The sequence below is a fragment of the Tiliqua scincoides genome, chromosome 6, assembly GCF_035046505.1.
Source record: "Tiliqua scincoides isolate rTilSci1 chromosome 6, rTilSci1.hap2, whole genome shotgun sequence".
Classification (NCBI taxonomy): Eukaryota; Metazoa; Chordata; class Lepidosauria; order Squamata; family Scincidae; genus Tiliqua; species Tiliqua scincoides.
The window spans coordinates 14,769,556-14,795,734 of NC_089826.1; the positions used below are offsets into that span (position 1 = coordinate 14,769,556).

The 26,179-nt window shown below is 45.5% G+C and overlaps 1 protein-coding gene across 2 annotated transcripts in view; it reads left to right on the top strand.

Moving 5' to 3' along the window:
• Positions 1-24,642, top strand: part of CCSER1 (coiled-coil serine rich protein 1) — a 741,465-nt gene extending 716,823 nt beyond the window's left edge. For both annotated transcript variants that reach the window (XM_066632826.1, XM_066632827.1), the window contains one exon: positions 24,163-24,642. In XM_066632826.1, coding sequence (XP_066488923.1) covers positions 24,163-24,642 — 480 coding nt within the window. The remainder of the gene's footprint in view (positions 1-24,162) is intronic.
• Positions 24,643-26,179: the final 1,537 nt, after the last annotated feature.

Sequence of the window (26,179 nt, forward strand, 5' to 3'; positions counted from 1 at the left end):
ATGAGTCAGTCTAGGAGTCAACAGGTCAGTTAGCCAAAAAGTCAGTCCGTTTAGCCAGCAAGTCTCCTCTCCCTCCTCTACTCTCTCTCCAACTACAACCCACAAACTGGCTTCTGTTCAACCACTTGCTGGTTCTCTCAGCCAACTGAGATATTTTCTTATAAATGTGTAAAACTGAATATAAGTACAAGAGATAGTAATGGGTATAAGCAAAGGCACCCTGTTAGGATGATCGTATTTATCTCCCCCCCCCCAAAAAAAATTAACTCTGAGCATCAAAGGTTCAGTGTCAGCCATGCAGCAAAGTCTGACTTTGCTGTTGCAGCTAAAAAATCATAGCACATCTACCAAGTCTCAAGCTGACATTAAAGCACAAGCTCTGACACTCAGCTACACACTCCAAATGGACAAAATCAATTTGTTCAATATATTTAGTACTTCTAAAAAATACAGAGAGAGCTATGCATTTAGGCTCCAAAGTCAACTGGAGAGAAGCCAGTGAAAATCTGTTTAAGGGCCACAGTTTGCAATACACAATGCAGATGTGTGCCTTTTTGAAGCTTATTTGTAAGCTAAATACACTTTTGCAGGTTAGATGAAATGAAAACTGTGTTGGGTAAGCTTGTGGTTAAAAGTATGACTTGATTCCACTTTCATACCAACTAGCTCGTATAATGCTGGCGGCTATATAGCTGGGAAAGGGGCCTTTTCTGGGGTGGCACCATAAAGCTGTAATGCCATCTTCAGGCAGTTTGCTTGGCACCTTATTGATTAAGCCTTAAGGGCCAAGCTAAGACCTTTGCCCAGGCTCTTAATCTTCCACTGTCTCATGCTGCCTTTTTGTTCATGTTTTCCTGTTGCTTTGTTATTTTTGATGGGCTTTATTGGTTGATCTTAATTGCTTCAACTGTTTGGGATTTGCCTTGAAAATTTTTGAAGAATTGTAAAATAGGAAAGAAAATGTTTAAATAAATAAAGCAAAAGAGTCTACATTCCTGGAAATAAGCAGGTAAATAAGTCCTTAGTGAACTGAAGTTGAGAACCAAGGAAGAGATAATCCTAAGTAGAAGTAAATCCCACTGAGTCCAATGGGATTTATGGCCCAATCTTATGCTGGCTGCCGCCCTGTGGGACAGCAGTGCCAAAACAGCCTTCTGGGGTCAACAAGCCAGTCAGAGAACATCAGTTCCTTTACCCCATGTTGGGCCCCCGCAGACCCAATGGGTCTACTCAAATTGCACCACCAACATCACTGACAGATTAGAGTAGCCCATGTAGGGCTTTCCGGCGCAGGAGGATGCAGCAGCAGCCAAGACTACCACCCCTGCCTCCTTCCCAGGCTTGCTCAGCCCCCGGGACCGCCACGCCTCACCGCTCACACCTCAGATATGCCCTTCCCTGCCTTCCCATCATCCTCATCTGCCCATAAACACCTCCCCATTGCTTAGCAGGGAACTTAACACAGGCGGATGTCCAACTGGTGCTGGCCTTCCCCAACCCCCCGGTGCCTTTCTCCTCCTGGCCACTGCAATGTGCCTTACTGCACATTTGTGGTGGCCATTGCCGGGGCAGCATGTGGGCCACTGGCACTGCCCAGCAATAGGATCAGGCTGTTATTCTCAGGTCAGCTTGTAAAGGATTGCAGTCTGAATTGGAACTATTTAAATCTGTGTCTCTTACATCCAGGTAAACACTGTGCTTCAAAGTTGCACTCAATTAACCTATATTTTCGCCTTTCCAAAAAATGAGGAAACAATGCAAATTCAAATCTAAGTCAATAAATAGGCAATTATTTTCCTAGGCTTTCAATTATAAAGCTTTTTTAATTATTTTTAAAGATCTCCAGAAAAATGACTCAAGAATAAATGGACAAGACTGCCCATAGACCTCTGGGCATTCTGTTCTTTCGTCTGTCCTCCTGACTACATGATAGAATTTTCCATTATTGATTATAACTAGAGGTGTTTGAAAACTCATAAGTAAGCCCATTGTGTTCAGGAAGACCTAGGGCCCAATCCTATCCAATTGTCCAGTGCCGGTGCAGCTGTGCCAAGGGGGCATGCACTGTGTCCTGTGATGGGGAGGCAGTCACAGAGGCCTCCTTGAGGCTGAATTGCAACTGCACCAGTGCTGAAAAGTTGGATTGGACTCTTAGGCTGTAATCCTATTTTACTCACAGGAAACACCTTTAATTTTAGCCCACAGACAAGAAATTTCAACAGTCTTATCAAAAAACTTACCAACTTTCCTTTGAAATTCTTCAGATGTTTTGCTTGAGGGGGAACTTCTGAACTTGCTTTGAATTTCACCATCATAGAATTCTGGGGTCAATTTAGATGTGTGTAAGAGAATCCCTCTGGGAAATTTCACTGGACTTACTGACATTCTTTTAGTTTCCCTCAAAAAAAATCCCCCCAGTGTTTTGCCTGAGGGAAAAACTCCCAAGTTCCTATCAAATTTCAATTTAGGCAAAATTTCAGTGGCACACAACTCTAATTATAAAAGCAATTCTGGAATTAGGACTGAAAAAAAATTAAAAGAAACAGAAAGTCAAGGGACATAAGAACACCAGAGGTGTTTTGAATGCATTGAACCAGTTTTGCAAGAAAAATTGAGAGGACTGGAGAGCTCCACAATGCTCGAGAAGAAAAAAAAAACAAGAAGAGGAAAACAGCAGTTATTCTAATTTCCTTTTGAATTCCTCTGGTTGTGCAATGTCATGAAACTGACCATATTGTGTCTACTGGCCTCTGTGATGATACTGGGGCCCAGACATGGATCTAGAGCGGTTTCCCTCCCAAAAGTTCCTTTACAAAGGACCTCAGTACATACCTTCTTAGAAATAGTAGCTATGAGTGGAGAGTTAAATGAGTGCCAACATCAAACTTAAATTCCTTGGTTCAGAATCTGAATGCTAGAAACATCTAATGCATGCCTTCAATGCAAAAGTGAGCATTACTTGTTTGATTGAATTTGAGCCAGATAAGGTCTTCCTCCAGGTCTTCCTCCAGACCTGGCAGCCAAGCGAAGCTGAGGCCCAAGGGGGGGGTGTCCATTGCCCCCCACAGGAGTGGTTGTCTACTGTCTCTGCTAGGGGGAGGAGGTGACTGTACTTACCGTGGTGGTGCGGCAAACACTGTGAATTTAGCCCTCCAGCTTCGTACCGCTCCAAATGAAGCCATTGCCAAGGCCAGGGGCATTCGTGCCGAGAGCAGGGCGTGACTGAGTGGGCACGGTGGGATAATGTGATGACACAGTGTCATTGCATCATCCAGTCCTAGGTACTTCCCCCAGCTATGCTGCCGTTGGTAGCAACTCCTAGAGATCAGGTGGCAGTGACAGAGAGGATGAGATAGGAAAGAAAGGCTCCTTCCTCCACCACCACCTGGAACAGTGGTACATCAGCATTCCAGGCACCAGAAGCTCTGAGAATTTTCCTAGGTTACCTGATGCCTATCACTGGGACGTTACCAGGAGCATGGCACGGTGTGATTTTGGTTCATAATTGGCTCAAAGTAAACCAAGCTATTGTCTGATTTTTTTTTTAAAACAAACAATCAAAAAAACCCTGCTTGGTTTGCATAGCTCAATTGCAATGGGGGTAGGGGGTAAGGCATCTCCCATCACCAGTCAGGACAGCTTTGAATATGGGAAGAATTTCTAATCATTTTTCCCCGTCAGTGTATATTTACTTTTACGTCATATCCTTGATAAATGGTCTGAACATTCTTATTGACAGAGAAGGTTGTAGATATTTACTAGAATTTGCATTGGACAGGGAATTTATTTACTCTCACCATGTCTATTACATCGCTTCCCTGCAGCACTTTGTGATCCCAGGAGCGTGCTTTCTCCATTATGAGGCATTTTCATATTTGCTGAACGCTGGGAGTCCTTGGCAGATTAGTGAAGGCAAAATAAAGTCTCTGAAGTTGCAAATATCGTGTGTTTTGAAGGCGACAAACCTGGAGAACAAAGTCACGCGTTTGTGCTAACCCCAGCTGAATTATTACAAATCGCGTCCTTCGGTTGTCCTGAAAGTGTAAAAGCACCGTATACAGGCTCTGGGATGAGAAGTACATGCTCATCTGCTCTCCACTGTGAGAATAGAAATGCAGGTTTCTTGTTCTTTATAATGTGAACTGCCAAAGCTTTTAGGGTTTTTCCTCCCTTTAAAATACACATCAGCATCCCATACTTGTGCTTCCAATCATGAATAGGAATGAAGTGCTTGACAAACTCAAAAACCTTGGGCAGATAGTCTGTGTATCCTGCAGAAATAGTCAGACTCAGTCAGTCACTGAGTCAGAATGATGCCCAGTAATCCCACTGTCTTCTCTTTCTAATCACTTACAGCCCAATCCTGAGCTGCCCGCAGCACCCAGGCTCGACGGCTCCACGAAGGGCTCCTGCCGGTTCCTGCGCCCTTCCGAGTAAGGGAAGCAGCCCCGCAATGGGGCTACTCTCTTTAGCGGTGACCAAAAGGTCGGCGCTAAAGTAAAGGCACTCGTGTAGGGCGCGCAGCCCTGCACGAGCGCCTTGGATCCTGCAGAGTTCAGCTCCACAGATCCGCCTCTCTCCCTCCCCCCGACACACCTCCCACCTGCCCCCTGGCACACCTCCCCCCTCCCTGGAACACCTCCCCCATGCCCCTGGCCACGCCCCCGCCTACTGTTCTACAGCCCAGCGGTCCGGGAAACCACGGAGCTGCAGAACCTGGGCGACCGCCGTGCGCTGGCCCAGCACCAGCCAGTGCTGGGCTAGCTCCAGTGGGAGCCCGGCGGCGAGCCCCGCAAACGTGGCTTATGGCACGTTTGAAACTGTGGTCCGTGGCGTGGAGCCGTGACGCGGACCTCAGGATTGGGCTCTCAGGGCCCTATCCTATGGGCCTCCAGTACTGGCACTGAGCTCCACCACTGGACCTGGGTGTTGCAAATGTAGTGTAAGGTACGTCCATGACACCCCAAGTTGACCCTGGGCCTTGCACTGGACAGATGCCGCCTGGAGTATGGTAAAAGTTCTAGGCAGCGGTAGGGGCCTTTGAGGTGGGGGGAGGCATTCCGACACAAGGGGGGAAGGTGGGGCTGGGGGACTGACTGGCCCAGGAGGCCAGTCACCCCTCCCACATGCCAGGAGAGGTGGGACCAATGGAACCCTGATCCAGCATATCCTATCCTCCAGGTTGGGCTGCAAAGCCCAACATGGAAGCTCTCAAGTCTGTGCCGGAAAATAGCTAGGGCAGACTTGAGAAGCCCCACTGAAGGGCCTGGGGCTTTCATCAGGGGAAGGGGATGAAAGTCTCCTTCCCCAAGGACACCTGTGGTGGCCCTGGAAGGTCCACTGATGCAGTGGTCATTGGTTGCTATTTTGGCCCCACTGCACCTGGCAAAGCCACTGGGGATATGATTGGGTTGATAATCTGCAGCTTAGAAAGGGCATTTCTTGTGATTTCCTGGAGAAATGGGGATGTAGGAAACCTTTTGCTATTTCCTGGGAGGTGATTAGGTCAGCACGCTCTCACGGCATCTTTAGATCAGCTGGACTGTATGGAAGCCAACTGGACTATCAAAATGGTTGTCAGGAGGGCTTTCCATCACAGCTCATATTGTGGAAATTGATCATTTTATTAGACTGAGTAAGCCAACAGGGGCAATATCTCCTTGTTACAAGCTTTTCGAGAGAAGGTTATTAGAGCACATTGATTAGTCATAATAATTATGATGGGTTCGTCATTACAGTTTGACTGAAAGGATCGCAGGGAAAATACCTAAACAATATCATCCTTTAAATTAATTTCCAATCAAAATGTAAAGGAAGTTACTGGAACATGAGAAAAACAGATTCATTTGCTTGCAGATTTTCAGTCGTGAATATAATCATCTGAAGACACCATATCTTGAAACAGAACATTGGTCCATCTTGTCTTGTGTTGTCTACATTGACTGGCAGACTAGTGCCATTTTTCAGTTTTCAGTTTTCAAATAAAAACCAGCAGTGTCAGTGGTGTAGGAATACCTTCCCTTCCCTCCCAGAAGCACTTAGATTCAATAAATATTTTCTAAAAAAAAAGTCTCAGCCTTTTATGCAATTCCTGTCAGTGGAAATAGAGTATCTCTTCAATTGTAGGCTCCTCGTGAAATTGATGTATTCTGCTAAGAGGGAATCGGAAGACTTGGTGTTGAGTTTTAAGAAGATCTATTTGATTTTTTGGGATCATTGAATGTATGGAAGTTTACTGCAGTAGCACAGCTAGAGGGGGTGCAAAACACTAAGTTTCGCATGGCTCCTCACTGCACCATGCAAACGGCCCCTCTCCCTCCCCTTTGGAGCCATTCTGGGCCACTAGAGCAAATGCTGTGGTGGCCTCGAATGACTCCAAAGGGGAGGGGAAGGGGCCACTTGCATGCTGTGGTGAGGAGCCATACACAACTTAGTGTTTTGCACCCCCTCTAGCTACGCTACTGGTTTTTTGTGCTTACTAAAAATATGAAGAGTTTTTTAGTAGTGAAAAGGGGAACATCTTTACTCAAAATGCTTTCTCTCTCTCTGTTTCTTTTTTTGGGGGGGGGGGCACTACCAGCCCCACTCCCACCTCATTCCTCCTCTTCTTGTCCTCCTCTGGCTCCCTACTGCCTTTGGCTCCCTGTCTGCCTTCCATTCCTCCTCCTCCCTCTCCCGCTGTACCGCCATCCTATCTGCCTCCCTCCTATCCTGCTGTCTCCCTCTTCTTTATGGTGGCCACCATCTTGTCTTGCTGTTATTCTCACGAGGCCAAGCACATTCATGTGATCTCACGCCTTGTGCAAAATCAAACCCGTCATCCACCGGCTCCCTTGGGCTACTCCACTAGCACAGTGGTGCTAGCCAGTCAGCAGCTGCATGCTTGCGCAGTGCTGGACTAGAACTTGCGATGACTTTTTGAAAACGTATACCCTGAAGTGAATTTAAGAACATAAGAAGAGCTTATGCATCAGGCCAAAGGCCCACCTAGTCCAGCTTCCTGTATCTCACAGTGGCCCACCAAATGCCCCAGGGAGCACACAAGACAACAGACACAACCTGTGTCCTGGTACCCTCCACAATTTCAGGGCTCATCTCCAAAAGAAATATTTAAGAATTTTCAAGGGAAGCCCATCCACTTTCTATAAGACAGGTGCAATTTCTCAGTGGGGTTGTGTGCATTCCTAGTTGACCTAGTAGTCCCCGTGGTCCTACAAACACCTTGCAAGGCTGAGGGGCTCTCTTGGCCACTATTATGCAACAGTGGCCTCTTCCACCCCAGTGTACCACTCCATTCCCTGTTTCCTGTATGCAACACAAAAGGACAGATGTTTGTTGGACATCTGACTAATGAGAGAAAAGGAACAGGTAGAAAGAAAGAAATATTAAGCCAATTTCAAGCAGGGGAAAAAAACCCACAACAAGAAAAGACTTTAAGAAGTGGATGAGCCACTGCGGCGCATGTATATTAATGACATTATCCTTGCACAGTGACACATCCCATAGCAAGAAAAGCATTTTGCATCAATCATTGTCAACCTGGTTTTCATTACAGTATTTACTGAAGCACTGCGTATCTTGAGCTGAATACAATTCATATTTTATGTATTCCTTTCTTTAGGGTAGTAGGCACTTGCAATTATTAACACACCGCGTCAGCAAAACGCAGAAAATGGAAGAGCCCAGTGTTGATTTAAGAGAAAGGGTGACAGTGCCATGTTCTCTTATCTGCACTGGAGCAGACAGGATGAATCTGAGCAATTTAATCTCAGAGCAAAACCAGTACTAACTTTCCCCCAGGTGCCACATGCTTAAAAAAAATAGTTAAAAAAAAACCTAAACACATTTATGTCAATATGAAATGTTCATCATTAATGTGCTGTTAAGAGATTTATTTCTGATTTCTTCTGTTCTTTATAGCAGAGAGAGTAGAATTTACTGTGGAAATAATGGCAAACACACAGAAACTTTAGCAAACCCCAAAATAGAAGCAGATGGCTTAGATCAAGGGTGTCAAACATAAGGGGCTGAATGTGGCCCCTGGAAGCAATTTATCTGGCCCCTGTGATCATGGGGCTCTCTCATATCTTGGAAATACGAACAAGATGTGCACATTTTCTCTTCTGTCATTTGCAGCTAATGAATTTCTATGTGAGAACGTAGTGCTCGTTTCTGACCATCATCTGCTTAATGATGTTACTTTCTGCTTAATGATGTCACTTCCAACCCTCCACAGGCACCATGAATGCTAACTTTGAAATACGTTTGACACCCCGGCGTAGAACATTATATAACTTTAGAACATTATACAAAGGTCAGGAGAAAAAATAATGGCCAGGATGTAATTTCTCTTGCTTGACCTGCTTTTTTGTCAAAGGAGAGCTTTTTTGCCCTCTCTGTAACTTGTAAGTAACTGTGTGAGGAACTTGCAGGTTGCAATCCTATGAACACCTGCTTGGGAGTGTCTACTATAATGCATGTCTATAATGCATGCATAGCCTATAATGGGCCATGCTTCTGAGGAGGCAGGCAGAGCCTTGGACTCTGGCCGCAATCCTAGACACACTTTTCTGAGAGTAAGCCCCATAGTCTATAAGGGGCCGTGCTTCAGAGCAGGCATGCAGAACCTTGGACTTTGGCCGCAATCCTAGCCACACTTTCCTGGGAGTAAGCCCCATGGACTATAAGGGGCCTTGCTTCCGAATGGGCATGCAGAGGCTTGGATCTTAGGGCTGCAGTTCTCGCCCTCTTTCCAGGGAGTAAGCCCCTTGGGCGATAATGGGGGCTTGCTTCTGATTGGCAGAAGCAGAGGCTTGGAACATAGGGCTCCAGTTCTCACCCCACTTGCCAGGGGTAAGCCCCATGGGGGCTATAATGGGGCCTGCTTCTGAGTCCACATGCTGAGGCTTGGAACATAGGGCTCAGATCCTTGCTCCAACTTCCAAGGAATAAGTCCCACCGAGTATAAGGGGTCTTGTTTCCGGGTAGACGTAGCTGGACTTAAGGCTAAAATCCTGTCCACACTTTCCTGGGAGTGTGTTCCATTGATTTTAATGGGACTTACTGGTGAGTATACAGGCATAGGATGAGCTCTAGTGAATGCAATCCAGCACAGATCCAGTAGCTCCTAAACAGGCACATGGGGATGCAAGGAACTGGGGCTTCCCATCATGCACCGGTCTGTAGGAGGGCACTACACCCAGCCCAATTCAGCGCCCCCCCCTGGGGTGGCCTAAAAAGGAGCACCTTACTGGCTTGCGTGGGTGGCTTTGGCTGCTGCCTCCCCCTCCCCAGAAAAAGCCGGGCAACTTAGACTGTGCGCCTGACAAGGAGCAGCCCGGGGTCTGGGGTCGGGATGGTAGAGAAACTCACAGTATCTTACAGGGGTATTGCCCCCCCCCCGGTTGGGGAGGGAGTTGCAAGTATCGGGCAATTTGGCTAAAGGGATTTTAGCCAAATTTACGACTCAGCCGTAATTTGGATGTGCCCTCTGGGCCTAGCCAGTCGGAATATGGGGAGATAAGACACCATGCCAGTCAGGGCTATGGTGTATTGTGCTCAGCAGGACTCTGCTTGTGGGCAGCATTTCTAGATTTAGGGCTTTCGCTACCTAGTAAAACCCCTAGGGTGTGGGGTGGGGTGGGGATCCCACAGTGGGGTGGAGGATCCCACAGTGGGGCTCGAGGCATGGCTGGTTACACCGCCCAAAGGGGCTTGGGCGAGCTGGAAAGGTAGCAGTCACCTGATAGCTAGCGGCAAGGCTTAGTAGTCCTAGGTGCTGGGGGATGTGCCATGGGTGCAGATCCCACGCACTTTTGAAGGCAGCTTGGCCGGCAGCTTCACTAGGGGCAATTGCTTATGAGCACATGCCTGCTGGCTCTGCAGCATAAAGCGAGCAGTCTCCGCACACCTTAGGGTGGAGTTGGCCCCGGTCTGGACCCTGAGGATGAACACGGGTTTTGTTAGTTTTGTAAGTTCCAAGTTGCAACCAGCATTGGGACTCTGCAAGCGTCTGGGGAGAGCTTCACTTCTGTAGGCATTTTGAAATGAACATGCAGACACTTTTGCCCAGCATGTCTCTTGAATAAATAAGGACAGAGCTGAGGTTCTTCTTCCCTTTTAGGAAGAGCATCCTGGCAGACAGCTCAGGGGCACGCCTAGACTCTGAGCACAGTCCTCTGAGACCTTGGCTCAACATGGACCAGTATGCCACCTGAGCATGGGTGGCATAACCTTTCAGATCCAGCTGCCGGAGGAAGACATGCAGGTTCAGCAGATTTGGCAGGTCAGCTCCCTTCCCAAAGGAAGGTGTGTCCCCCCCTTTTGTCTCTCATGCCTTCACTACTGGTCTTTCAGTTAGACCCAGGAGCAGATGGTGGGATTACACTAGGGACTTGCAAAATATGGAAGATACTGGCGGGTTTTAGTAGAGCCGCCTTTATACGCGTAGTTGCTGATGGACACAAGCCAGTTACCCCCCGCATCATGTGCAAGGATTAACATGAAATTTGCTTACATTGCCCTTTGGCTTGTGAGGCTTCACTGGGCAGGCTAGTATCTGGGTATCTTTAAGGGGGCGCATTTCCCCCCTCCCCACGAGCTGCTTGCCAAATCCAGGTTTGCGTCCCCCCTAACAAGCATTGTGGCATGCTTGAGTCTTAACACAATATACTGGCACCTGCAGATGGATGAGGCTGACCAGAAGGGGCATGGACAATGGTGAAGTGGTGGCTCCCCTAACTGTTGCATCTGCCCAGCTTACACCTCTCCAATCACCCGCAACGATCTCCTCCCAGGCACCTGACCTCCTCCTTGTTAATACTTCATCAGTTTCAGAGGATATTTAGAGGCACATGGGGAGGCCCTGGCCATCTCGGATTGCTTACTGCATACACTCCATCTATGTGGGAGCTGCTTTGAAAGCTGCCTGGCCAGGCTTCAGCACCCAAGGAATTAAGCAGAGTGGATGGGGACATGCTGGAGCATTTAATACTATGTTTTCCCTGGGCATCAGCAGGGCATTTAGCAACTCACTTGGTGGGCATGCTGCCCCTGCTCCTTGAGAGAGAAGATATGTGCGCCGCCCCTACACCTTTAAGGGAAGAGTGGTGTTCCATTACCAACCTGCTTAACAGGCATGCTACCCCTTCTCCTTAGGGGAGGATGGCGATCTGTTACCAGCCTGCCTAGTGGGTGTGCTTACCCAACTCCTGTGGGGGCGGTGGTGTTCTGTCAACAACACGCTTACCAGGAGTACTGCCCCTACTCCTTTCAGAGAAGGGGGTTGTTGCGGTACAGACCCACTTGGTGGGCATAATACCCCTAGGCCTTTGGAAGAGGAGAGGAGGTTTCTGTTAACAACCCGCGTAGCCACTTCTAATTAGAGAGGGGTGATGTTTTGTTTCCAGCCCACTTAATGGGTGCACTCTCCCGGCTCCTGGGGGAGGGGCAATGTTTGGTTGTGTTAAAGGCTTGCTGATCAGAGGGTGGAACCAGTAGAAAAGAAATGTTCTGTGCAAGTGAAAGGAGGTAATAATGTGAAAGACTGATCAAGAAAGGAAAATTGAGAGAGGTCCAGCAATATGGCTGCCTGGCACTTGTCAAGAGATACATCTCAATTATTCTTTCTGTTCAAATATTTTAAGATTAATTTTTAAAGAAACAATATGTGGTGGTAGTGTCTAATATCAGGTACACGTACGTTTATATCTATAAAATGTCCTGTCAGAATTTATAATCTTTTAATAGCTTGTACACCCCTCTTCCCCACCTACCCTCCTTCTTTCTCTCTGTTTCTTGCTCTCCATTGAAAAATATATTCTGAGATTTAAATCCTATTAGGTTTAAAGTTTAATTGATATTATAAGGTAGAATGAAAAGAACTTTCTGTCCCTGATTTTAAGACATTGTCTGATTAATAAGACTTTATAATGAGGCAGCTCTACTCTATTTCCTCATTCCTAGAAGCGATTTGACTTTAGAGCACCTGACATACATTTTGCTAAATCCCACATTAAAGCTCCAAAACACTCCTCTTCCATTTTAAAGTGAAAGGTGTTAAATGGAGGTCATTTTCCAATTAGATTATTTCTTTGAAGATGCAGTTATCAAGCGCCTGTGTTCCTAGCCATTAACACATCATTTTATGTCCCACATTGTTTAACATTAGGGGCAGGCACTGTGTGCTTTTGTGGGGAGAAGGGGGAGGTTTCCCAGGTTAAGCTTGTGGGACTGAAATTCAATATCCTTGTATACAAGAGCTGAGAGCAATTTGCTCCCAAAAATTCTGTTGCGTGAATGTTTTACTTTGAATGTTCTCTAAATACAAATATTCATTAAATATTGTATATTTCTCTGCCCTTGATATTTGAGTGTATTATTTGGTACTTAAGAACTGATACATGGCAATATGTTATAGTTGACATGCAATGGTATATATGTTTCACCATATATGTTTGTTTGCATGTATAGGTAGAAACATTTGGTAGCTATTTAATAATTGACATCTGAGAACATTTGAGAGATGATAAGCAATGATGCCAGTACATTGTAGTTTGTTTCTGTTTGATGTACACAATATAGATCAGGGATGTGCCAGAGCCACAGTGCCAAGACTCAAGTTGAGTCCCATGTCTCTGCTTCCCTTTACTCAAGTTGCCTATGAGTCATAATGGCAACTGATGTGATTCATCCAGAGCCATTTTTCGAGTCCTTTTGAGTCCAAGTCTTTTTGAAAAGCCAATCAAGCCCCAGAAGCCATGAAAAAGCACACAAGCAAACATGCACAAAAAACAAAATCACAAGCAAACACAAAAGCAAGTCTTGACTTGAGTCTATTTGAGTCTTTTCATTTCCAGGGTAAAGCTCCTGAGTTCCAAGTCAGTGCCCAAGTTTTTGACATGCGTGACTTCAATCCATACAAGTCACAAAAAATGTATATGTAGTCAGAGTCTCAGCCCATCCCTGATAAAGAGATAACAGATCAATTTGAATTTTGAGACAATGGGCACAATCCTAGGCACTTCTCCTCAGAAGTAAGTCCTTTTGTGTTCAATGGGGCTTACTCTCAGGAAAGTGTGAATAGAATTGCAGCCAATGTGAATGTTTAAGACTTCATTTTCAAAATGTGTGCTGTAAAGTTGGAAATTTTGGAAAATTTCAAATATATATGAGTAATTGTTTCATGTTCTAGTTTCATTTGTTTTTAGATCAGTGTTTTTCAACCTTTGTCCCCCAATGTACCACTTCTTGTGGTCCATCTTATCTTAAGCACCACCAATACAGGTGACGTCAACCCATGGTCGCCCGTCCTTTCCGGTCCTGCTGTTCGGAAGCTCCCAGGGAAGGGGAAAGGCGGGAAACTTTTGTGCTCTTACCCAGCCGGCAGCTCACCATCTGATTGTCTACATGCTGCCGACAATCAACTGGTAAGCAAGAGCCTGCCTGAGGCAGAAGCTGATCCTCCAACTGAAATTGGCTCAGGCAGTGGAGACGGAGCTTTGTGAGGACAATCAGCTTTACATACCACTGAATAGCAGCTCGTGTACCACGAAAGGTACGCGTACCACTGGTTGAGAAACACTTATCTAGATAACAAAACATATTATTCAGGGACGCAAACTTGTGAATGGCTAGTTAAGTCATAAACAGTAGCTGGAACATGTTGTGAGACAGTTTTAGATCAGCAAGAGAAGAGTTTGAAAAGCAGAGCCTTGTTTCAGCTTGCAGACTCCATGTTGTTTTGTTACACTTCACTCGTAAAGCATTTGCCTGAGGATGATTAAACAGCCTGATCATTTTCATTATTTCTTAAGGGATATCGTACTTTCAGTCAACTTGTCATTAAAATTAAGAGCCAGACCGAAAGATAATTAGGGGGTGGCTTCCCTCCCCTCCCCCCCATTTCTTGTCAACAGCATATAGCTTCTTTTTTGTCATTCTTTTGATTCCATTATTGCAGAATTGCACAGTTGAACTGAGGGGTGATTCCATTGATGAACATGACAGCAAATGCACAGGTCTTTGCCAGCCTCTGTGTCTCCCCTAATTCCATCATCTGTTGTCCTGCCTAATGTGGATACCATGAAGATTGTCAATTCATGGTGGAATCCTATTAAGGAAAACATATTGTTTTACTAAAGGAAAACACATGCAGAGATGATAGTTTGTGAGGGTAGGGGTTCCCTCTCCCCAATAATTGGTGGCTTGTCTTTCATATGATGCACTTTGAACAGAATTTTGTAGCAATTTGAGTTCTGGCATACAGTGGTTAAAAGTAGTAACAGGGATAAGTGCATACAATTATTATTATTTGCTTGGTATGCTGATCAACTATAATGGAAAATATAAAGGACACACAGCCCAGTTCTGAGCTGCCTGGAGCGCGGCGCTGTCACAGTGTCAAAAATGGCTGCCGCAGCATCCTTAGCACAACCGGGCATCCTCCTGCCCCACTCCCTCCCTCGACATGCCTCCTCCCTGCCTTCCCCCCACTTCCCACCACCCTGGAACGCTTCCTCCCCACCTCCGCCCTGCCCCACCTACCTCCCCACCTCCCAGTGAACTGCCAAGTGGCAGAGCACCTTAGTGCCGGCGCTGGGCTGGTTCTAAGCTCCGCAAACATGCCTTACGCCACATTTGCGACAGTCTGTAGTAGTGGTAAGCTGGCGTGCAGAGCTCAGGATTGGGCTCACAGTCCACTAAGGATGAAGTCTTCATAAGTTCAACTGATTTGAACACAGACTTAATACTCCTGCACATATGAAGCTGCCTTATACAGAATTAGACCACTGCTCCATCTAGATCAGTGATTTTCAGCCTTTTTCATCTCATGGCACACTGACAAGGCACTAAAATTGTCAAGGCACACCATCAGTTTTTTTGACAATTAACAAGGCACATCATGCTGCCAGTGGAGGGCTCACATCCCGCATTGGCCTTACTAATAAATGACCTTCTCTCAAATTCCTGTGGCATAGCTGTGGACCGCTTGTGGCACACCAGTGTGCCACAGCACAGTGGTTGAAAATGGTTGATCTAGATTCTCGATTCTCAGTCTTTTGGCTAAGTTCAAGTGTTGACTCTGATTCGCTGCGACTGCCTAAGGTCTCAAGTTGGGGGTCGTTACTAGCCTTGCTGCTCAAGATGCTCTATCAATAACTTGATGCAACAGGTTAAACTTGGGACCTTCTACAAGTAAAGAATGGGCTCTACCGCTGACCTATGTTGCAGTGTGGTAGAAAGGGAGAGATGAATGGATCAGCACAGCTCTGGTGATAGTGGTGTAGTCAATTATGTTGGCCGCTTTGGGAGAATGTGGCAGACCTGCACACTGCCAAAAGAGTATTCTGATCATGTTAGATATTGCTGATGAATTTTTATTATTGTTTGCCTCGCTTGCTTTTTAAATCTTAGTGGAAGACATAAAATATTCACTGATGTATTCAAATCTTTGTCAGAATGCTGGAATCCGACAGAGTTTTGGGATTTGCAGCTCTGAGAGTTATAGGAAAGTTAATTTGAAATGTGATGACAAATCGCAGCAATAACATCCCACCAAATTTTTCCCATTTGCTTCAAACAGTGAAAATGGTAGGCAAGATCTCCAGGTACCTCGAAGAAGTCAATGTGCATTACGGAGAATACAAATAGCACAGACTTTATGGAAGGAAATATATGAGAACTTTCAGTATTAATCTTTTTTAAACCCTTGCTGCTTGTTCTGATATTGCAGCACCAAACACATTGGAGCTATATGTTGAACTTGCGTTCTGGAGCAATGTTTGAACAAATGTACAGCCTAATTGTGTGGGTGGTGGCACCAAGAGCCTGGGTGACAATTTGAGATCCATGTGATCGGATCCCAGCCAAATGGTTGCATCATTTAAACATTACCCCAGTCACATAACCAGTTGCAGAAAACCAGTTTCTATGTGGCTCGGGCAACGTTTCAATATCCCCTCGTGCATGGTAAGCATAGCAAACATCTGTCTCATTTTTCCATCAGTACATTATGGAACTCCCTGCCCAGGGACATTCCTTTGGCATCTTTCTTTTTGATATTTGGAAGGCTAATATCACACACACACACCCTCCAAGAATTTTTAAGCCAAGTTAGGGCCCAATCCTATGGGCACCTTCCTTTGAAGGAATTAGAAGACTCTCTTTGTTAGCACTTCAGGAGCAGCAACGACGCCCGCAATGGGGCCATTAGTGCAAGTGGCTGGCAACCACATGGCTGGCAACCACTGGAGTGCCAAGGCACCACTAAAGGAGGAACGTTGGTAGAGAGGTTAGGAAGGTGGTGGAGAGGGGAGTAACTGGGCATTTCAGGAAAGGAACTGGGGACTGTGTCAAGGGAGCGAGGGTTGGATCTGGTAGCAGTCACACACACTGGAACATATTTCCTGTTTTTGTACCACCATGCCCCACACCCTGACTGTTCTCAGACCTACACCAGCTATATAACTGGCATAGGCCCAAGGAAACCCATAATCCATCAGGGAGTCTATGCAGAGGTAAGGGGAAGATATTTTTCTTACCATTTGCAAGCTTTCTGATCACACACACACACACACACACACCCGTATGCAGCATGCACCTTCATGGCACAGCTACATTAATATAGATACATTAATATATCCCTACATATAATATAGGGATAGGATTGAGCAATTAGTTTCATATTAGAGGAGCATTTCTCAAAGGGTGCTCCTAGGAGCCCTGGGTCTCCATGAGACTTCTTCAAGAGCTCCACAAACACATTATAAATGGCCACTGTCAGCGTAGCACTGCACCACTCTGCACATGCACAGACACCCTGGGGCTCCCTGAGACTCCATTTAGGAGTGTAGAGGGTTCAGCAGACTGAAAAGCTTGAGGTCTGATGTATTCGAGACCTATTATCTATCATGTATTTAATTAAAATATTTAAAACCTGCCTTTCGCTTTTTAACAAACCGCAAGATGGCTCCTAGCAATAAAACCACTGCCTGTAAAAAATATGATTGGGCCAAAAGTTTACCTAAATGACCTTTCATCTGACTTGGGATGGGGTCAGAGATGAAAGGTGATATAGAATGAGGGGCGGATCCAAGGGGGGGCCATGGGTGTGTGGCCTCCCCAACTGTCTGCCAGCAGGCAAGGGCATCCATCGGGCTGGGGAGCCAAACTGGGACCGAGGGGAACACCCACTGGGCAGGTGCCAGGGAGATTGGCTGGAATGGGAGCCCAGGTCTACCCTACTGGCAGACCTGGGCAGGAGGGGTGAATAATAATAATAATAATAATAATACAGGTATTTCTATACCGCCTTTCTTGGTCCTCAGATTTCTCCTTAGACTTTATTCAAGGCGGTTTACATAGGCAGGTAATTTAAATCCCCGTAGGGATTTTTTCAATCCAGTGGTAATGGTGCAAACTGGATCCTGTTTTCTCCACCCAGAAGCTCCTTGCTCCTTTCTTCTCCTTGGACCTGCACCAGCAAAAGAGCTGGTGCAGATCTGAGAAGACCCATTGATGAGCAGGAGGCTTATGGAGGGGTAAGAGGACTCTCCCAGGCCTCTGCCTTTCAGTTTGCTCAACACACACATACACACTCACCCCTACCCCTGCTGGCTGCACTGACAGGAGGAGGGAAAAGGATAGGATTGGGCTCGTAATCTCAGTTCTAAAACATATAAGCGATTTCCAGCTGCTTGGCTGTTCTCCAGGGTACGTGCATCAGCTGAACCAGGCATTATTTCCAAGTACCCGGCTTTGTTTTTCTAGCATGTAGTGGGGGTTACCTGAAGGTGGCATCAGTTGATCAATAGAAGCAGGTTTGGATTTAGGTGCATCCTGAAATCAATAAAGAAGAGTGCTCCTTAACAGAAGAAAATGAAGAACAATTACCGATTCTAGCTAAATTACATTCACTATTGGATCATCTGCAGCTCTGGGAGCTGGTGGGCACGAAACCAAGGTGTTGTAGAAATTTAGCAGTTGACATGGTGACAGATGGGATATACCAAGGAGCTGATTAAACTGGTGTTGGTAAATGAGATTTGCAGTTACATAAACTGTCAGGACATGAAAGCTGTTTAAAATCGTGTGAATATAGAAAGGAGTTGGATGGTTGCGTTCTTTCTCTTGCTTCTCGAAAACAATTTATTGGATTATTTCGGGTACTTTGCTTCCTTATGTAGCGTGTTGTCTGATGGCTTTACAGATCCAACTGGCAAAGGCGAAATAAATGAACTGGGAAAGATCTGAGCAAATTTTCTTCATTGAAAATGAGGGCACTCATTCCTAAAGTATTTGCTGAGGGCAAACTGCCCATAAAACACTGTCATTGTTTCAGAGTCTCTGGTTAGGTCTGCTTTATTGACATCGTGTTGTCTACAATACCCTAATTGTAGACAATTAGTTGTGCATTTCTGTCTGCATCCATTCATTTCAGAGAAGCTGAAATTATTGGTGCATCTAGTTTAGGATTGTCTACATCGGGGTGTCAAACCCGTTTCATACAGCGGGCCGAATAGCATTCATGGTGCCTGCTGAGGGCCGGAGATGATGTCATTCAGCAGGAAGTGATGTCATTAAGCAGGTCATAACCAGAAATAAGCACTTTCTTCTTTCTTAGGAACTCATTAGTTGCAAATGATAGAAGAGAAAATATGCAAATCTTGATCATATTTCACGACATGGGAGAGCCCATTTTTCATGTGGGCTGCCCTTTCACCAGTGTCATCTTAGCACTGCTCAGCAGCTGTGAGCTCGAGGGCAGATGAAAAGTTTCAGCAGGCCACATCTGGCCCCTGGCCTACATCGACTGACAATGGCTCTCCAGGGTTTAGATGAGTCTTTCCCAGCACTGCCTGGGGATGACAGGGACTGACTCCTGGACCTTCTTTGGGCAGGTCATACATTTCTTCTTCTTCTTCTGCTTCTTCTGCTTCTGCTTCTGCTTCTGCTTCTGCTTCTTCTTCAGTCCGTAGCTGGTACTTGGAGAGCAGGTTGTCCTCTCAGCCAATACGCTGCTATAGGTGCTGCTGGGAACTGTGTATCATTTATGACACGCTTCTACTCTTTGTGAAGTTTTGGCTTTATTTCTTGCCTCGCTGATGGTCAAATGCTGGTTCTTTGGGTCTTCCTCAATGTGTTTGAGCTTTTGTGCTGCCCACTGAACCCTCTAGCAGGGAGGTCACTTCCACTAGAGGAGCTTGTGTGGCAGCCAGCTGGTGTTCATTCTGCAGAAGGGGCCAAATCATTACAGCCTGTGTTTTTGGATTTGCTCTTCAACTGATGCTTGATGATCACACCTTATCCGAATTGTCTCGTTACAATGGCGATCACACCATATGCTCTTACCACTGAGATACAAATTTGGGGGGTTTGGGGATTGGACAAATTTGGGAATTGGACAAATTTCTGAAGAAAAAGTCCATCCCAGGTTACAAGCCATGATTGGTATGTGCAACCTCCTGATTTTAGAAGCAGGCTACCTCCGAATGCCAGATGTAAGGGAGGGCACCAGGATGCATGTATTTTGTTGTTTTGTGTGCTCCCTGAGGCATCTGGTGGTTCACTGTGAGATACAGGAAGCTGGAATAGTTGGGCCTTTGGCCTGATCCAGCAGGGCTCTTCTTATGGTCTTATGTTACAAACTCCTTCCCATTGTTTTCATTTTGTTTTGATTTCATTCTTACAATTTCCTCAGATTACCTCTTATTGAACCAATGCCGCTTTTCATGTATTTGCACAGTGGTGAATGCACCCATCCCTGCACCTAGGGTAAAGGTCTGCGAAACCACCACCCCCATGTGAAGTCCGTCCCCCCCCCACTCACCTGGAGCAAAATGGAGCCTCTCATGGCTCCAGGACCGACTGGAGAAGCCTCCTAAGGCTTCCCATGGTCTTAAACTGTATTTGCAACAGCTCATGGGAAGAAAGGAGGTGCACCATTTGACTCCCAAATGGATCATTTCTCTTGGACTCAAATGGTAGACCGTTACTCTTCTTGCGTAAACTTATTTTAGAGCATGTGCAGAGGTATGCTCGTACATTGCCTCTTCAGATGGCTTACTCAGGGCAAAAGCAGTAGCACGTCTTTAGTATCCCATTGGGATAATCCCTAAAGGACAATCTTTGAATGATTCAAGCCAGCATGCTTTGAAGGGCCAGCATCTTCTCCATTAACTGTGCAGACATCTCAAGAGACATTGGGGAAAACTATGGCTTTTTTTTTTTTTTGCAATGATATCTGGAAACGGAGCCCTAATATGAAATGAAGTGCAGGTTTCATGGGTTTTCCCTATCAACAAATATCCCCTTACCCTGAGGAGGCCTCCAGATGCTGAAAAACCCCTATGGCAGGGGTGCTCAGTACGTCGATCGCAATCCACCGGTCGATTGCGAGGCAAAATGAGTCAATCGCAGGCTTCTCTCCCATCCACACATCCCTAGGAGTGAGCCCTGTCCTGGGAGTGATGCATCCCTGGGAGTGAGCTCCTGTCCACGCATCCCTGGGAATGAACCCCGTTGACTCTACTGGGGCTGACTTGTGAGTAGACCTGGAGAGGAGCCACTGGCAGGCTTCTCTCCCGTATACGCATCCCTGGGAGTGAGCCCCGTTGACTCTACTGGGGCTGACTTACCTTTCCCCTGTTTTTGCACTGGTATGTATGGAGATCTGCCCCCCCCAACTTCCATCTGTTGGTTCTGTGTGCAAGGGGTTTTGCACTGGTCTTGCTGTGATGTCTATATAGAGATCTTCCCTCCCCCACACCTTTCTCCTGTTTTTGCACTGGTATGTATGGAGATCTGCCCCCCCCAACTTCCATCTGTTGGTTCTGTGTGCAAGGGGTTTTGCACTGGTCTTGCTGTGATGTCTATATAGAGATCTTCCCCACACCTTTCCCCTGTTTTTGCACTGGTCTGTATAGAGATCTGCTCCCCCCCCCACTTGTATTGGAATAAAGGAAGACCTGGTGAGGAGGTAGATGTGGTGTCAGCAGTGGCCCCTTTAAGGGTAAGGCCTGGGCATCCAGCAGAGTGTGCTGCACAGCTGCAGCCACTTGAAGGCAATAGGGCCCTCAGGGATATAAGAACACCTGAGGCAGGAAGGGCTCCACTTATTTATGTGAGTCAGCCTTTTCCTACATGAAGATCATTAAGTCCAAGTACCATTCCACCATGACTGATGAACATTTGGAAGTGTGCCTGAGGCTGGCTGTCAGCAGCTACTGTCCGGACTATGCATCCTTGGCTGATTCACTTCAGTGCAAGTCATCAAAGTAAACTCAAGTAATTACAAGAAAAGTTTATAGTTAATTATGTTGTGTTGTGCAATATTGGCTCATGCGGTTATGCATGGTACACCAATATACATTGTACACATAAATGTTATATGTTATGATGGCATGAACATTGTAAAAAAACTCTGGTAGATCTCCGGGCCTTGCTGGGTTTCAAAGTAGCTCTCGAGCCAAAAAAGTGTGAGCACCCCTGCCCTATGGGATTGCAGCACATTCACTCAGCTGCATTGCTGCACAGAGAGTTGAGGATTGGCCTCTCTGTGGGGCACATATGCCTTGCCATAAAAGAAATCCTCTAAGTACCTTGTGGGCACTTTCTTCATAGCCTTTCTTCTGACTCTTTTCAGACTGTGAATTGGGCTACAAGTGACTAGAGATGTGAAGCAGAACCTCCCTCAGAATTATCACCCATGTACCAAAACATGTTTGGCCTTCCTTGAACATTCCCAGATGTTTTGCCTGGGGAGAAATCCTAAAGTTTATTCCAAATTTCTCTGATGTTTTGCAACCAGCCCTGCCCATGACAGAGGCTGCCTCATCTCAGCCTAGCTGGTGGTTTTGCTCAAGTCAGAAGTTCCAAATCTGCACCAGAGTTTTGGTTTCGTCAGAATGCTCCAGCCAATCAGTTTGAAAGCTTGATGGAATGTTTCCAAAGCTTGCACTTGGGATTTGCTTCTGTGGCCCAGCCCTGGAATGAGCTTGTGACTTTGTCGCCCAGCATTCTCCAAAGAAATAATGCTAATAAAGCTAAGAAACAATACAAGGGGAACACTTACAGAGCTTGCAGCTTATGGAATCTCTGAACTGCAAGCTTTGCAGATCAAAGTAGCTTTTGTGGCATCTCTAGATTTGGTTCTGAGGGGTTGTATCAGAGTACATAAAAGAAACAGACAAGAAAATGTCAAAAGACATCTACTGTGCTTGTTCTCCACTCAGGCTATTGAAACTAGGCTAATATTAGTTGGTTTTGAAGCTCAAGTCAGATGTTGCGACGAGGCTGACGAAACAAACAAATTGGGAAAAGATAGAACAAAGATTAATTATATTCCCAAATAACTTAAAGGAAAGGGTACAACAAACCATGTTACTGTTAGCAGATCTGTAAACTGGAGCTATAAAAGGATAGCATTAGGAGCGACCAACCGAAGGAAGAGAGAAGCATTAAATGTGCTAATTGCAGTGTGAATTATGGCATACCTTTTAAAGAACTCCCTTGAAACCTTGCATGGTCTGTGCCGGGGGAATGAAGCATATTCATGTCTTGCTCTCTCTGTCACTTCTCTTTTTCTTGCAGTCTTTCAAGCATGCATATTTTATAAGATTAAGGGCCCAATCCTATCCAACTTTCCAGCACTGATGCAGCCATGCCAACAAGGGGTGTGTTGCATCCTGCATTGGGGGGGGGGTAGTCATAAAAGCTTCTTCAAGGAAAGAGTATATTTGTTCCTTTACTTTGGGGCTGCATTGTGGCTGCATTAGTGCTGGAAAGTTGGTTAGGATTGGGCCCTCACAAGAATAGATTTGGGATATGCGTGAATGTGAGCCTGAAATTGTGCAGTATGATGAATCTTTACACCAGAAGGAAAATTTCACTGCTTTCATTGGGTTTTACCATTCAGCATATGAATCTTGCTTTGCAGAGAAGCTGCCATTAGGGTGTTAAAGGCAAAGAAATCACATCCCAGCAATAATATATTGTTTAATGTGGCTCATACCTATCTGTAAGTGAGAATCTTTCCTGGAAACAGTCAGGGAATCAGTCAGGGAGCAGTTCATTTTGGGCCCATATTGTGTTACCAAAATAGTAGCCATTGCTTCTCATGGGTGGATGCAGTTTGCCCTTGTACCATTTGTGCAATGAATGTTGAATAATGGGATGTGCTTACTTCCCTTGCCGAAGACTTTGGCCCCAGGGGAGAAATAACACTGGTGCAGGAGTAAACTTTGTGATCCCCTAACCCACATGATTACTTACTACAAAAATTACTGGAGTAATGTGGGAACTACCAGGAGTGGAACAGCAACCTTTCTACTCAAGAAAAATCTAGAAAAAGCAAAGGTATGGGTTACCTTTGATATCAGCACCCAAGGTGGGTGCAGTGTTGGAGTTGAAAGGAACTGCATTGGTCAGCTGACCCATATGATTGTTTGCTGTAGAAGTTAATTGAGCAATGTGGGAGCAGCAGCAAAGATGCTCCAGTAAAATAAGAGCAGGTTTTTGATCACACCTGTCACCTCTCTGTGAGATCAGGGCCACGGAACATAGATTTCATTTTCTCTTCCCCCAACAGGTGATAGATGAAGTTGGCCACGCTTTCCATCAGTAATGGGATGGATTGCATTGATGTAATCCAGCAAGGATTATGGCTCGTTCAGGATGTTTAACACCTTTCTGCACCCAACAGACTACATTCAGCAAGTCATGATGGCTTGGAAGAACTGCCTTATTATTGGAAAATCATTTCTTTGAAAGTGTGATAGGAAGTCCCCATGCACAAGCTACCACCATGGGTCTCCAAATGTCTTTTCTTAAGCAAAGCACATATGTTCCTCCAAGTGGTTTTGATAGTTCCATCCGCTGAAAAAGCTTCCCAAGTTCGGTTATTGTAAATAAACATTTGCCTCCCATTGCTTTTCATGTTACATTTCATGATGAGAGTCCTCCATTCTCTGCTTGTGATGCCTAGAGAGTTCTCTCAGCTTTCGAGAGCTATGCTATTTTTAATCCACCATCAGTGAAAATGCCTAGCCTGTTGGATAGCTGCAAATGCTACCAATTTTGCACGCTCCAAACTGCCTTTCTTGTTAGCATGTTCTACTGCTAATATTTTCTGTTCCCCTCCCCTTTCTGTTTTCTCTGCCCCAGGCTACGTATCTAAACAAAATGGCGAGCCAACCTCTCAGCACAAAGGACAGAAAGTCAGCACATACACCCACAGAGGACCATTTTAGATATTTGCCGGGCAACCAAGCAACCTCCTATGAAAGCAAAAGCTGCCAGTTGTCAAGTACGTGCCTCAGCAATCTCCTGAAAGAAAAAGAATTGGTGGAAGTCATCAAGCACACCCAAGACACTTACGAAGCCCTTGCTTCTGAGGTCAGTCAGAATGGCTTGACGGGAGACGCACAAGGTATGTCGAAGGCAACCACCAAGGCTGAGAACCTCCCTGCTTTTGCTGGTTCCCTGAAGGATCACCCTGCTGCCCCCAGGCAACATTTCATAGGGAGGCTGGGGCAGCCTCCCAGAGGACCCATCTCTTTGCACATGTACAGCAGGAAAAATGTGTTCCTTCATCACAACCTTCACACGTCTGAGCTTCAGACTTTAGGCCAGCAAGATGGGTAAATGGTGTCAGCACACACACACATACACATATATACATACATTGCAGACAGAGCCCTATCTTTGATTCCAGGGGGGCACAATGTTGGTTGAAAACTGACTTTGAAAGAGGTCATCAGCTGCTACCTACAACTTGTTTTACATTTATTACTGTTGTATACATGAGATATGGACTTTCCTGTAAAGGAAGGAAGGAGTGGGGTGGGGTGGGGTGGGGGCGGGAAAGGGAAGGCTAGCATGTTAAATGAGTAGTTGAAATGTTTTGCGGAGTTCACCGAGTGTGAATTCCAGAGTTTAGAGGAAGTCAGTGGCCAAGCGGCATTGGCTTCACTATCAATGGATGGAAGCCTCTTGATGGTATGTCCAAAAAAGACAATGGATGGAAGCATCTTGATAGTATGTCCAAAAAAGGCCCAGCATTTTTTTTTCTACTGTCAATCACTGAATTGCAGAAGATGAGTTACAAATCACTGAGTTTCAGAAGATGATACTGAATAAAATTCTGTTCTTCTAATAAAGTTACTGTGAAAGTAGATGTAAGGAATGAATAGAGAATTAGTTTTAAAAAATAAATATTTAAATCCCAAACTGGTTCAAATTGGAGTGAGAAGGTTACAAGAGTCTTTGGGATTTTCTGTCCATGTATTTGAGTTTGTTTGTTAGGTTGGTTTTTGTACATTGAAATTTGCTCACTCATCAGATAGAGTCTTCTTATCTTTCTCACGCTGGCCTCATTTGCTCATCTGATGCTCAAAATTGTCTTGCCTTATTTTCTAGTCCAACAATCTGTTTCAGCCAGATTCCTCTGGGGGTTCACACACAGGGCATGAAGGTGATTGCTTTCTGTTGTTTTTCTCCAGCATCTTGTATTTGGAGATATACTGCCTCTGTATGTCAAGGTTCTCCTTAGCGTCTCATGACTAATAGCCAGTGCTCTTTTTTCACTTTAGCAGTCCAACTTCTTACTCTGTTGCTATATTAAGACATTCCAAACTGGAGCGATGTCACTTGTGCTTTGACCGAAGATGTATCTTTCATGGCACATGTGACCAATCTCCACCGCATGACTCACTGCATAATGTCAATCCCAGCATTTCACATGAAACCAGAAGGAACCATTTTCTCTGGGAATCCAGTCCTTTGTTTCCTGATGCCTAGATAGCTTGGCTGTATGAGCTTGGTTATCCGTTTTCTCCTATAGAGCCTTTTGCTTAATTGTGACCATTTCCATGTAAGGTGGTTTCAGCTCCCTTAAAGATCACCAAAGACAAGCCTGATAAGAATAGAAAAGCAGCTTTACTGGGATGATCCTTCAGCTTCCAGTGCCAGAAAAATGCATCTCCAAGATGAAGTGTACTTGACCGTTCTGCCAAGCGTAACAGCATAAGCCCTGATATTATACTGGGAGAGATGTGACATCTGCAAAGAGATGGTATATCCACAGTGCAGGCCAAACAGTAGGGTTAAAATGCCAAGCTTTATTCAGCAAGTACCTATTTTACATTACTGGCTTGTTGAATCAATATGTCAGTGAATGGAA